This window comes from Paramormyrops kingsleyae, chromosome 9, assembly GCF_048594095.1.
Source record: "Paramormyrops kingsleyae isolate MSU_618 chromosome 9, PKINGS_0.4, whole genome shotgun sequence".
Taxonomy (NCBI): Eukaryota; Metazoa; Chordata; class Actinopteri; order Osteoglossiformes; family Mormyridae; genus Paramormyrops; species Paramormyrops kingsleyae.
The window spans coordinates 3,536,233-3,549,578 of NC_132805.1; the positions used below are offsets into that span (position 1 = coordinate 3,536,233).

General features: G+C 48.3%; 1 protein-coding gene across 2 annotated transcripts; it reads right to left on the minus strand.

Moving 5' to 3' along the window:
- Positions 1–946: 946 nt before the first annotated feature.
- dhx16 (DEAH (Asp-Glu-Ala-His) box polypeptide 16) lies at positions 947–12,861 on the minus strand. 2 transcript variants are annotated; one of them, XM_023802661.2, is made up of 21 exons: positions 12,641–12,861; positions 11,763–11,965; positions 11,431–11,663; positions 10,977–11,172; positions 10,807–10,863; positions 9,804–10,058; positions 9,044–9,280; positions 8,516–8,707; positions 8,009–8,119; positions 7,606–7,721; positions 6,275–6,485; positions 6,003–6,101; positions 5,710–5,862; positions 5,454–5,594; positions 4,833–4,995; positions 4,566–4,684; positions 4,201–4,268; positions 3,946–4,108; positions 3,432–3,593; positions 2,323–2,496; positions 947–2,039 (listed from the first exon to the last, which is right to left on the minus strand). In XM_023802661.2, the coding sequence occupies exons 2-21, from the start codon at positions 11,958–11,960 to the stop codon at positions 1,911–1,913; spliced, it is 3,177 nt and encodes a 1,058-aa protein (XP_023658429.2). In that variant the 5' UTR covers positions 11,961–11,965; positions 12,641–12,861; the 3' UTR covers positions 947–1,910. The 2 variants fall into 2 exon arrangements, with proteins under 2 accessions (XP_023658429.2, XP_023658428.2); XM_023802660.2 differs by having other exon boundaries at positions 10,977–11,175; positions 12,641–12,860.
- Between the last annotated feature and the right edge of the window lie 485 nt (positions 12,862–13,346).

Genomic DNA, 13,346 nt, shown 5'->3' on the forward strand with positions numbered 1-13,346 from the left:
TTTTTTGTCCACATAAATAATCATACCGTGAAGCTGTGAAGTCCAACACTTTTTTAATTGCCTTCCCCCTCTTCTCTCCTCTCTTCCCTCTGTCGTCTTATTCCAGTTCGCTCCTGTCCTTCGTTCTCTCTCTCGCTCTCTCTCACCCTGTGTACTTCCCTCTCACTCTCTCCTCCCACCATCTGGTCGGACCTGTTGGTGCGGCTTGCCAAATCACAAGTATGAATGTAAGGAATGCGATGTCAAGGGGGAGAGATTTTGCTGTGCGACCTGCCTTGTTGCGTAGATGTTTGTTTGACAGCATACGTGACACACGCGTCACACACACATCTCATCTGCACAAAAGCAGTCCCACGAATCACTGTTCTGGATTTTGGTGATAGGTTGTATATGATAGTTCATTATCTCAACAACCTCCAATTTCATTCACATCTTGGTTTTCTCAGTGTTTAAAATTCATGTTAACCTTTTCAAGTTTCAGGTCATCTTTTCTATTCACAAGGCAAATACCAGTGTTCTTGAAATACCAGTTTCGCTAGACTAAGTGCACAGTGACGGACAGCATGGAGCCGTCTCTGTGAGAGCAAGGCTGTTACCATACAACGTACCGGCAAACTGTTCTGATGCAGTCATTTCATGCTACACCACTGCTTACATTTCCTGAATCATAAAACAAAAAAAATTCAGCACTTGGCTTTACGTGGTCTTCAAAGTAATGAGTATCACAAACTATTCAAATAAGCTAGATGACTGATAAATACCTAAGAACAGCTAGTCCGCTCCACAGTGGACTGTACTTCTTTGACACAATGACGGTGTGTTACAGTTCACTTGCAGCTGTATTCCATCAGGTGAATGGGTAACAGAGATATTTGAAAAACACAAACATCACTGGCCAGTAACACACAGAGACAAACTTATGTAAAGAGGGAAAGAAAAGAAACAGTTTCAATTTTGTAGGTTTTATTACAAAAATCAGTTTCAAAACAGCCATTAATTAAATGACGGGACGCGATGTCAAATGCCGCCCCCCTCCCCCACTGCTCTGTGATGCAGGCGTCAGAAATAAAAAAATAAAAAAAAGAGGAATACAAGCAAACCTGTTAGACCTGTTCATTTCACTGCGCTAATAGCCTGGTATGTCTTCACCTAGCATGAACAAACAGGCTAAAACAGGACAAACAAAAAAAAACAAAGAATGAAGGCTTAGGGTCAAAACAAACTGTTCTCATTGCAGTAAAAAGCAACAATAAAAACGAACAAAGGCGATGGTAGCTGTTTACACAGGGGACTGGTAGATTAGACATTAAATGTTAGGTGTGTGATGCCCACACCCATGCACTGGTGCGTGGTCGAGACGCTCGTCTCCCATGGAAACCACGACGGTCGTACTGCTTAATAATCGTGACCCCTCAGGTGACCCCTCGCTTATCCTGTCCTTTCCACCTCACAGTGCTCCACCAGTAACCTTTTGCCTACGGGCATCCTGGAGATTACAGACCGGCATTCCCAGTATCAGTGTTTCCATCGCAAACCAGTTCTTTCTGCTTCCACCCAGGACGCTCGTGAAAAAGCGCTATGAGCACGGCGTCTTGTGACAGGCAGCCTGTTCCGCTCCACCATCCTCCACAAAGCCACACGTGAACTGCTCTCTTCAAAGGGTCTTGCAGCTCGACACAGACGTCTAGCGCTGTGTACGCGAAGTTGTTTTCAGAAGCAACACTCAGCACGTTATCCCTGTTGTTGCCAGTCCAAAATATGGTCCCCCTATACACCAATACAGTAAATCTATGTACTCAGTCTCTTTCCCCCAAAAACCGGTGGCTTATCACACTTGAGTCTATTTCAGTCACAGCCTTGAGTTCTGGTGGATAAACTCATTTGCTCCTTTGGTCCGGTGGCACGGTTCTTCAGCCCAGCTCCTCTCGAGCTTTGCCCAGCTTACGGGGCATCTTCTTGCTGCTGCTGTCCTCCAGCTCTTTGGTCTTGTAGTAGTGAGGGGCCACTTCCAGCAGCCAGCCACTGTCAATCTCTATTACCTGGACGGGCGAGAGAGACGTTCCTGAAGCTTAAGGCGGCCTCAGGCGTTGAGGGTCACGCGCGAGCGGAAGTCGGCTGATTCATACCCTAGGAAGACTCAGCGTTTCCCGTACTTACCTTGATCGACGCACCTGACCGGAATTCAGCCCAGTACAATAACCAATAATACAAAAAAGGTTGCTTTAAGTAAGTGTAGACGCCTACAAGCCCAAAACAAAAACAGAGCCGACGTGGAGCGGCACGCATCCCGCGGTCAGGGCGGGTAAAAGCACGGTGCCTAACCTGTCTCATAAACTCCTTGGTGGTGAACACCAGCTCATGGTAGATAAGCCAGCGCGGCTGCTCCTCGAACAGGGAGCTGTTGGGGTGCACGTAGACCGTCTGCTGGTGCTTCACGGTCTTGTAGCCCCCTTTACTGAGCCGGGCCGTGTGGTAGAAATACCCAGCAGTCACTGCCTGGGGGGAGGGCAGAAGGGTAAAATCAAGAAGGTCAAACTGGGAGTCAGGTTTCATACCTGCGAGCGAAGTATTTAACCTGACTTTGGTTAAATATTAGACTGTTTATAAGCATGAATCTGTCAGCTGTATATTGGAAGCATTAATAGAAGGGCAGGGGGCTGAAGGCCGAGGCGAGGAAGGGCAGGGGGCTGAAGGCAGAGGCGAGGAAGGGCAGGGGGCTGAAGGCAGAGGCGAAGAAGGGCAGGGGGCTGAAGGCAGAGGCGAGGAAGGGCAGGGGGCTGAAGGCAGAGGCGAGGAAGGGCGGGGGGCTGAAGGCCGAGGCGAGGAAGGGCGGGGGGCTGAAGGCCGAGGCGAGGAAGGGCGGGGGGCTGAAGGCCGAGGCGAGGAAGGGCGGGGGGCTGAAGGCCGAGGCGAGGAAGGGCGGGGGGCTGAAGGCCGGGGCGAGGAAGGGCGGGGGGCTGATGGCCGAGGCGAGGAAGCGCGGGGGGCTGAAGGCCGAGGCGAGGAAGCGCGGGGGGCTGAAGGCCGAGGGGAGGAAGGGCGGGGGGCTGAAGGCCGAGGGGAGGAAGGGTGGGGGGCTGAAGGCCGAGGCGAGGAAGGGCGGGGGGCTGAAGGCCGAGGAAGGGCAGGGGGCTGAAGGCCGAGGAAGGGCAGGGGGCTGAAGCCCGAGGAAGGGCAGGGGGCTGAAGGCCGAGGAAGGGCAGGGGGCTGAAGGCCGAGGCGAGGAAGGGCAGGGGGCTGAAGGCCGAGGCGAGGAAGGGCAGGGGGCTGAAGGCCGAGGCGAGGAAGGGCAGGGGGCTGAAGGCCGAGGCGAGGAAGGGCAGGGGGCTGAAGGCCGAGGAAGGGCAGGGGGCTGAAGGCCGAGGAAGGGCAGGGGGCTGAAGCCCGAGGAAGGGCAGGGGGCTGAAGGCCGAGGATGTGGTGCCACGGACCTTCCGGATGGGGACGCCGTCTCCGCTGCAGCTGCACACCTCCACCTCTATCCTGTCCATGAGCCCTTCCAGCTGCTCCCTCACATCACGGGCGCGCCTCATGGAGCGGAACTGGATGAAGTTCTCATAGCACCACTGGGTGGAGTAGCCGCTCTCGACCCACTGGGGGAAACACCGATCAGAATGGCACTGAACCGCACCCAGAGTGTAAAGCAAGCAGATACTTGAACACACACACACCCTCACAAACACACACACCTTTATGGGGAATCTCCATTCAAAATCTATTACTAACTATGACAACCTTTACCCCTACCAGCCCTAAGCTTAACTAAACAAAATATAAGACTTTCAGCTATTTAAATTTTTTCATTACAATAATAGATTTTTATAAAATCGAATTTAACCTTCTGGGGAAGACAAAAATGTTCCCACAAGATCAAAATAACAGGTTTTTATCACATTCTGGGGACATTATATATACACAGACACACACAGGGAGAGCGAGCTGTACCTGTGTGTAGACATTTAACAGCACCAGGTGATCTCCACCAGGCACAACGAAGTTCATCCTGGCATTATCTGCGTGGACCACCTTGTCCTTGGGCCGGTAGAAGATGGAGTTGTTCACAGACAGCATGGCGGCAATGGTCAACACCTCCTCTGAGCACTTATACCTGACAAAGAGGGGGGAGGGGTGGGCGGGGGTCGACACTAACCAACTGAAGGGTGTTTACAGTCTTTGAGCCGATCTGCAAATGCAACTCACTGTTCTGAGGCCAGGATCATCTTGCTCAGCATGGGGTCCACTGGCAACTCCGCCATCCTGCGACCCAACTGTGAAGAACAGAATGATTAAGTACCATCATATTATGGCAGAGTACTGATGGCCTTGTAGTACTGATAGTACTGTAACTGGGTAATATGTTAAACATATATGCTACAGATGGCAAAAATTGCTTATTTTGAAGAAGCCATTTGAATACTTGTATTTACGCTTCTTCCTTAACTGGAGACTCTGCAGCAACATTCAAATTCCTTCATTAGTAAAGCTATAGATCTGGCTGGATCTGCCTGAGATAAATGTCACATGGGTTCTTCACGGGGTTTGCTGACCCAGGTTCTGGGCAATACCTTGGTGAGCTCGCCGAGGTGGTTCAGAGCACCCAGGGCATAGAGCTGCTCCAGCGCCAGCACCAGAGTCTCATGAGGAGGCGGGTCCATGAAGTCGAAGTGAATCAGGTCATTTATACCTGCCAGAGAATGGATGAGAATAATGAATGGAGGGATACAGGTACAGGTGTGAGTCAGGAGGAACAGGAGGATGACGGCAATATCTCAGGACAGATTTTCCTTTGAAAGGAGCTCCAGCGTGCTGCTCTCGCTGCATGTTCTTCATACCCAGGCTCTTGAGAAGCAGCACCACGTTGCCCAGGTTGGTCCTCTGGATCTCTGGCACGGTGGACTCCTCCATCTCGTGCTTGAACGCCCAGGCTGTGTAGAGCCGGAAGCACTTCCCGGCTGCCACTCGCCCGGCCCGGCCGGCACGCTGGTTAGCGGAAGCCTGCGGCACGGCAGAGCGGACGGCCAGGTTAGGCTCGACCTTATCGTCGAAAATGCCACCCCAACTTCAGGTCTTATTTAAACCTGCCGCAGTCACTTTTTAATGGTGAGTAAAGATTATTACTACACTTAAGGCAGCATAATTCATTGCACGTAACATTATTAGTAACCAATTATGCAGACACAGAAAAAACTACTTAAATTATAAAACCAAATGAGGCAGACACAGCCCTTCACTTTGTACTGCAGGGTGAGTTAGGCCCTCGGGGAAAAGTAATTGGTTTAATAGTGAACCGATCAAGACTGGAATCTGTTTCACAGCTATTTAAAAATGGGTGACAATGCTGTTATGCGTGTAAACAGTGCCATGAATTGGAAAATATATAACATGTATAAACAGTGACTTACGATGTGTAATTTAAAAGTGTAAACAGTACAACTGAGGCGTGAAGTCATTACCCGTGAGCATGGCGTGACGATGAGCGACTCCATCCCCGTCCTGGCGTTGTAGCTCTTCTGCTTGCAGAACCCGGGGTCGATGACGTAGATGATGCCGTCTATGGTGAGCGAGGTCTCGGCGATGTTGGTGGCCACCACGACCTAAGGGACGGCCCCAAATTTGGGTGAAGGCGGTGGGGTGATACTGCACAGGAGCTGTAACGCCCCCTATGGGCAAATCCAGTGAAAAGCGACTTGGAATTGACAGCCTGCTTACCTTGCGGGCTCCCGGTGGCGTGGGGTTGAAGATCTTGGCCTGCATGTCGGAGGGCAGGTTGGCGTAGATGGGGAGTATGATGAGCTCGGAAATCTTGGAGCCAAGGCGTCTACACCTGTCCTGCAGAAGCTCGCAGCAGGCCTCGATCTCCTCCTGGGGGGGGGGGAGGACAAAGAGGGAGGAAGCTGAAACTGACGGCACACTCATGGGACAAAAGGGCAGAGTGGCGCTACGATTACAGAGAACATTAAGCGTGCAGAAGCCGGCGGGGCGAGAGGCGGCCGATCCCCCACCTGTCCCGTAAGAAACACCAGCACGTCGCCTGGGGGCTGAGTCACATGGATCTGCAGCACCGAAACCACGCACGCTTCCAGGTAGTCTGCTTCCGGGGCCTGGGGTGGGGGTCATTTTTAACACGCAAGTAAAATAATCCAAATCTGTAAAGTAACACTGACATATTTACCCAGTTATGCAGCTGGGTATTTCCAGGGTAAATGTCTTGCTCCGGCTCCGCCTTCCCCTACCCAGCACTCTCCCCGGCTACAGCCCACGAACAGCACCTCACCTTGGTGTAATAAATGTCCACGGGGAACCTCCTCCCTGGGATGCGGAAGACGGGAGCGTCGTCGAAGAAGCTGGAGAAGCGCTCCGTGTCCAGGGTGGCGCTGGCGACCAGCACCTTCAGGTTGGGCCGGAAGCGAGCGATGTCCTTGATCAGGCCGAAGAGGATGTCGGTGTGCAGCGTGCGCTCGTGGGCCTCGTCGATGAGCACCACGCTGAGGGGAGACGGGGAGATCAAGGGGGAGGAACAACGAGAGCCGTGGAGTCGGCCTGGCCTTTGTCGGTGCACGCTGAGCAATGATATCCTATGAATTACTCGACTAGCTGGAAGCTTCTTATCATGCCTTGGATGTTCTAATGTTGCACTTCTGGTTATTGAATAGTCTTACTAGGTTCTTGCTTTGTTAGAAGATATTGTGTGGCTCCTGCTCCAGTGCTGCTTACATTTGCAGCTGGACATTCACTGGAAGCTCAGTCTCAGTGGTACCATGCTGATCGGGGAATCAAACCAGCAAAGTTTCTATTTATATATCGACTTCCCTAAGCATTAAGCTACCACTGCCCATGCAAATATAAATATGTAAATTATGTAAAATAAATAACATTTAAAAAGTACAATCACTAACAGACATGAAACTGTTACACCGGGGTAAATTTCTAGAGCATCCGTGCTAAAATGTGAGCTCTTTGTTAATTGTGTCCAACAATCCATCTTCTAGATGTCTATCCTGGTCAGGGAGTCAAAGACGGCAGGAGTCTGTCCTGGGTGGCACTGGGCACACCTGCACGCTACGGGCAGACTAACTGTATCGTTCGGGCTGTGGGAGGAAACCCATGCCACGTGGCAAGAACGTGCAAACGCCACACACACAGAGCGGAGGCCAATAATGCAAAGTCACCAAATGATTGTGGTCAAACAGGTTTTCGGCATATCATGATATATGGTGTACTGGTCATTCTAAACTGGTTTTTCTTAACCCGGTCCCCTGGGACCCCAGACAGTCCACATTTTTGCTCCCTCCCAGCTCCTAGCACATCTCAATCAATCAATCAATCAAGAACACAGAGTGCCTGGGACAGGCGTGTCACAAGCCGGGATGGTGCAAAAATGTGGGTCAGGGGTCCCCAAAGACTGTGTTGAGACACTGCTTTAGAGTGACACACCACAGCACACAGTGCACGGCAACGAAATGCGTTCTCTGTATTTAGTGCTTGGGGGTAGTACCTTGCTCAGGGTACCTCAGTGGTGAATTGCTGGTTGGGATTCGAACATGCAATCTTTCAATTACAAGTGCGCTTCCCTAACCATTAAGCCACCATTAAGCTGATGGTTACCTGTAGCTGGCCAGATCTGGTTCAGTGAGGAACTCCCTCAACAGCATGCCGTCAGTCATGTACTTCAGTATGGTGCGCTCCGAGGTGCAGTCCTCAAACCGGATGCTGTATCCCACCTAGCAGTAAGAGGCGTGAGTGAGTACAACTTGGGTTTTTACATTTATTTGGCAGCACATCCAAGTGAGGATCAGACAGCAGGGCCATCCAATGTCCCTGGATCTATTAGGGTGAAGGGTCCTGCTCGAGGGCTCAGTAGCATCGCTCTTCCAGTCATGGGATTTAATCTGATCATAGGTACAGAGTCCCGACCCACAGAGCCACACACTGGTTTTGGTGCGCTAGTCGGCACATGGAATAAACCAACCGCGAGACCCTTGGGTAGAAGTAGCCGTAGCGTTGCTACCTCGTTGCCGAGCTTGACGCCCATTTCCTGGGCCACTCTGGCCGCCACGGACATGGCCGCCACCCTCCGGGGTTGGGTGCATCCGATCTTCATTCCTCCCGCCGTGTAACCCTGGGAAACGGAGACTCACATCAACCAGAGGACGGGAGGCGTTTCTCAATATGCGTACTTGACCGTGCTTGTGCTCTCGTGTGCCCGTTGCTGAAGATCAGTTCCAATACTAAGGACAGAGGATGGTAAAAATCCCCGGAGGTCGTTCCTGAACCGCCTCAGATATGAAGGATACTTTGCATCCTCATTGAAGACAAATCCCATGATTCACTGAACCCCAAGTTTGTTCTTAGGAGGCATGTTAACAAGACCAGATTCAAAACCACAAGCACGATCTTCGCGTTCTTTGGTATTGAGAAACAACTTGGGTCTTCAACGATGCACGTTTGGCAAGCGTACCAGCACCCAAGAACTCAAAAGCAAGACAGATAGTTCGAGCAGCGAAGAGTGACTGACCTCCTCCTGGAGGTACTGGGGGATCTGGGTGGTCTTGCCAGATCCCGTCTCGCCCTCGATGATGAGGACCTGGTGCTGCTCGATGGCAGCCAGTAGGTCAGGCCGATAGGGGTAGATGGGCAAACTTCGCCGTACTTCCTGGATAGATTGCCTCTGTTTCTCAGCCTCAGTAATCACAGGTTCAGAATCACCCTGAAAGGGGGAGAGGAAGGACAAGACGAAGAAATCCCTGTCAAAACACAGCATCAGATAATATGCTAGTATCAAACCAAAGACATACAGAACTAAAGCAGGGACCTCAGGAACTGGTCATGATGCATCTATCCAAGCACGCCTGTTATCTTTAACAGCTGCAAGCAAACACCGATAAACTGTCAGAACAGTTTGAACTTGTTACGGCTGAACTGAAACGAATGGGAAGCACTGGACGGGAAGCCAGAAGCACACATGGGTTACTGCTGTATCGACGGGGCAAACACACCCCCAAGCCCGGCACGAGAAAACCGGAAGCATGGGTCTGACACGCACCTTCCCCATCAGCGTGCCCTTCATGGTGATGGTGCTGACGAAGTTGATCATCTCGTCTTCCTCCAGCACCAGCTGGTACTTCTCGTTCTCCTCCTTCATGCCGCGCTCCCGCTCGGCCTTGGCCCCGAAGCGCAGGGCGGCGGCGCCCAGTCGCTCCTCTTCCCAGCGGCTCTGCTCTCCCCCCACCTCGCGGCCGCTCTCCTCCAGGTCCAGCTCCAGGTCTTTCTGGGGGACAGTCTGGGAGGTGGAGTAGCCCGGGGGGGGGGGGTTATATTTAATTAATGTCGAGTTTCCGGTATGATTGATAAGTATGTTTAATGGACATCATACTACCACACCATACTACCTCATACTGTAATTTATGCACATTAAGCTCTTTTGCAATTACACTTAAAGTATTTATTTTCTATTATATTGTACCTCAGCATTTTGTGTGGGCAGCAAAGTAAGAATTTCACTGCACAGAGAAATGCACTTTTCTACTGTACATATGACAATAAACGCTTTGATTCTTGAATCAGTAGAGGGAAGGGTTACAGCTTATATGTGCTCTCTGGGATTGAACCCTGGTCCTACTCGTTGAGCTACAAAATCATGGTAAAAGCCTGGAGTCATGCAGAGAGAGTGAGTTACATGTAGAAGAGAAAAGAACCAAATGAATGAAACATGTATTATTAGTAATTAAAACATTAATTATTCTCATTTATTATGAGAATCTATTAAGTGACCCAATGTATTTCCATCTAAACGTATCTTTCACCTTGGTCCTCGACTCCTCTGGCATGTAATATCTGTTCTTCCTCTCCTCTTTCTCCTTGGCTCCAGCCTTCTTGTAATCCTTGGCCAGATCCCGAAGCGTTCGCTTATACTCCAGGTCCATCTGCTCCTGCTCCGTCATCATGTGGCTGGAGAAGAGGTACTCCTCGTCGGCGATCTCCGCCTCCAGGTCCTCCAGCTTCTCCGCCTCGCGCTTTTCCAGGTACTTCCAGCGGGACTGCTTCCGCAGCTCCGGGATCTGGCCGCAAACAGCACAGTGTAGTCGTGACCAGTTATTGCAAGGTCACGGTCACATGACAACTATAAGTTGCCATTTGAATCGTTACCTATGGTACCAATTCAATGGATTTCACTCATAGGTTTTCGCATTGAGACACAGATAAAACCACACTTCAAGTTATATGTACATAATCTGAAATGAATGGAAAGAAAAAATCTACACATCTACAGAGAGCAAGTTGGGGGAGGCGAATCTTCCCCACGGAGATTAATAAAGTATCTATTATTATTATTATCATTACTATTATATGGTCAGTCCACTGTTGCTATAATAAACTCTAACTTCCTGGGAAAGGTTTCCATTAGATGTTGGAACATTATTTGTTGGATTTGCTGCCGTTCAGGTTGTGTACTGATGTTGGGTGATCAGGTTCCTGTCTGTGAGTTTGTGTGGCTTTCCACTGTGGTGCTGAACTAGCTCCCAGACATTCTGGCCATCACAATCACGTCACTTGTGGTTGACCAGGGCAGAAATTTGGAGAAATTACTTGTTGGGAAGATGGCATGCTACGATGGTGTCACTCACCTCTTCTGTACAACCACCCATTTTGCTAATATTTCTGCATGACTGTGTGCTTAATCAGACACCTGTGATAGCAATGGCTATCACATAAATAATAGGGGTGTCCACATACTTTTGGCCATATAGTATACTTTTACAAACTCCTAACTATAATACTCTCTTATGATCTTGACGTTGTTTTTACCATCTGCTTTTGATCCTCCTCGGCCATCTTCAGTCTTTTCTGGGCCTCCTCATATGCCTGTGGAACAAAAAAGAATAAGAGCAGAAGCACCAGAGCCCAAACCCGTACCTCTCATCCTTTTCCATAAATCTCCAATCCATCCTTCCCTCCATTCCCTTGCCCCTTCCTACCTTCTTGTCATTCCTCTCCAGTATGTGCCGTGTCTTGTCCTTGTCTTTTAACTTGACTCGTTCAGCAAAAGCATCTCTCTCTTCCAGGTCATGCAGTCTCTCCCTCTCTTCCTTCTCCCACTCCTCCTCCTCCTCCTCCTCCTCCTCTTCTTCCTCTTTCTTTCCTGGCACTTCCTGCTCTGTCTCAGTCATCTTACTGCTAAAAAGTATCATTTAAGAACCCACTTGAGAATAATAATATTCAGACATGCCATGTTATTCATTTTACTGGCACTATCCCTAAAAATGAGGTGCAAGCAGTTGTCGACTGTGTGTTTGCACATGAATAAGTGCGTCTGAATTGGTTTACAGGTGCTAAGTTTCTCGTGCCCTATTTTAGTCCAAAATTACATTTCAGGCTGACTGTATAAGACTCTTAAGCTCAATCAGACCTCCTCGATGTTTTTTCACCCACCTTTTGCTCTTCTCTTCGTCACCAGATGATGGACTCTCCTCCCTTTTCTTCCGAAGGTGTTTCCTTTTCCTCCCCCTGTCACTATCCTTCTTTTTCTCCCCCTTCTGCGTAACCACTTCTCCCCCACTGTCACTGTCCTCCAGTAAGGTGTACGTGCGGTTTCTCTTCTCCATTTCCAGGGCCTGCCGTTCCACGGCCCGAGCCGGCTTCTCCACAGTTTGCTTTTGGGGAATCTGACATAGACACACAGAGAAAAAATATGCTGAAAAAATGAGCAAAAGCATCCATTTCACTGTGACGAAAGGTCCAGACCAAACAAGTCAACACGTTACCTTGGCGTACAACTCCTGTGCAAAAGCAGACACCCTCTGGTCAATATCGATGGTACCAGTCTCCCGAAGGCGGTTCAGGAAGTCTTCGGGGCCAGATGATCGGCGCGCCGAGCCGATCATAAATTGGGCCACATACTTATCGCTCAAACCCAGGATGTCATGGAGACGATCATTGACCCACTGTTCCAGATTCGCCATATTGACTAAAAAGAAACCAAAATATGCCGATTAATACAATTAAACGGGCTATATAAAGATGCATAGATACATATTAAATTCAACATAAATGTTTGACCAAAATAACTGAAGAAAAAGACAAAATGAAAATGGCTATACGAAACATTCTGTGACTCTGCAGTGTTATTTTAACGTTTGTCAGTTTTGCACTTTTATGGTGTAATGTGCACAAATTATGTAGCCCTTTCAAGCTCATTGTTTCTATTATACAATAGCAATTATTTAAACGTGCAATTTCACCAAAGACAGATCTGAGATAGTTCAGTCCAATTTTTGATGGAAAAACTGGATGAGTAGCTATGACAAAGATTACAGTCGTTGGTATCGCACAACTAATTATTTATGAGTTGGTGAATCTCAAATATAAGTATGCAAATAGTCCAACGTATTACACTGCCGCAAAAATCCGCACACTTTATAATCTAACCTACTGTACCATGAACTGATTGATCATTTTATGGGTAGAAAAGACGAACGGTCACTGTTAACCAAACCTACGCTCGGTTCATTTCAGCTATCACAACTTTATCCGAAATTAGATATTTTCACTAGATTTTCCACTTGAGACAAAATGTTTTTTTTTTTTTAAATGGATAATTCAATGCGCACAACGAGCGCCTAAACATACACAACATGAATACCTCGTTTAGAAACGTTACAGATGTCTTGACGGAAATCCTCTCACATTCACCTGCACTACATTCATTGCATGGATATAGTTATGAATTTCAGCAATGGTTTCAACGACATCATCTTATTCACAATTTGTAAAACACGCAAAGTTTTCGTGATGTTTTCTAGTATAACAGAAAATAACCACACGGTGACATTAACCCGGAGCCGGAAACGTCCTGAAGTGACGAAGCCTATTACGTCAGTATACGTGGGAGCTCGCGACGAATGCTCGCCATGCGCGAAATACTTTATACATAAATGCCGATATTTTAAAACTACCCCTTTGTTTTTTGTGTTTAAAAAAGACCTGAAAAACTTTTCAGATGCCCTTAGTAAAATGAAAAATTCAAAGGCAGTAAACTTGCTTGATCTGTTTGTATTGTATAAGCTGTGATATCTTTTTTTTATTATTTCTATTTTTTATTTTTTTATTACTATTCTCGTTTAGTCTCTATTTCCTATCTGTATACTTGATTCTCCTTCTCGGAATATTTTGTTATACACATTGTATGGAATCTAATATGGTTGGATTGTGTTGAGCCTTCCATACTGTAATTCTTTTTTTTTTTTTGTATACGAACTAATGACAACTTGTTGTATTCAATTCTTTTTGTACTCAATAAAAAAAAAAAAAAAAAAAAAAAAAAAAGAATGCTCGCCATGCGGAGGAAT

What these genes read in the sequence shown, in the direction of transcription:
- dhx16 (XM_023802660.2), bottom strand. Translation starts at nt 11,960, where the DNA reads ATGGCGAATCTGGAACAGTGGGTCAATGATCGTCTCCATGACATCCTG. An exon ending in GCGTCAAGCTCGGCAACGAG is followed by an intron (nt 7,722 to 8,008) that starts GTAGCAACGCTA and finishes TCTTACTGCTAG; the next exon opens with GTGGGATACAGCATCCGGTT. An exon ending in CGCCACCGGGAGCCCGCAAG is followed by an intron (nt 5,595 to 5,709) that starts GTAAGCAGGCTG and finishes GCCGTCCCTTAG; the next exon opens with GTCGTGGTGGCCACCAACAT.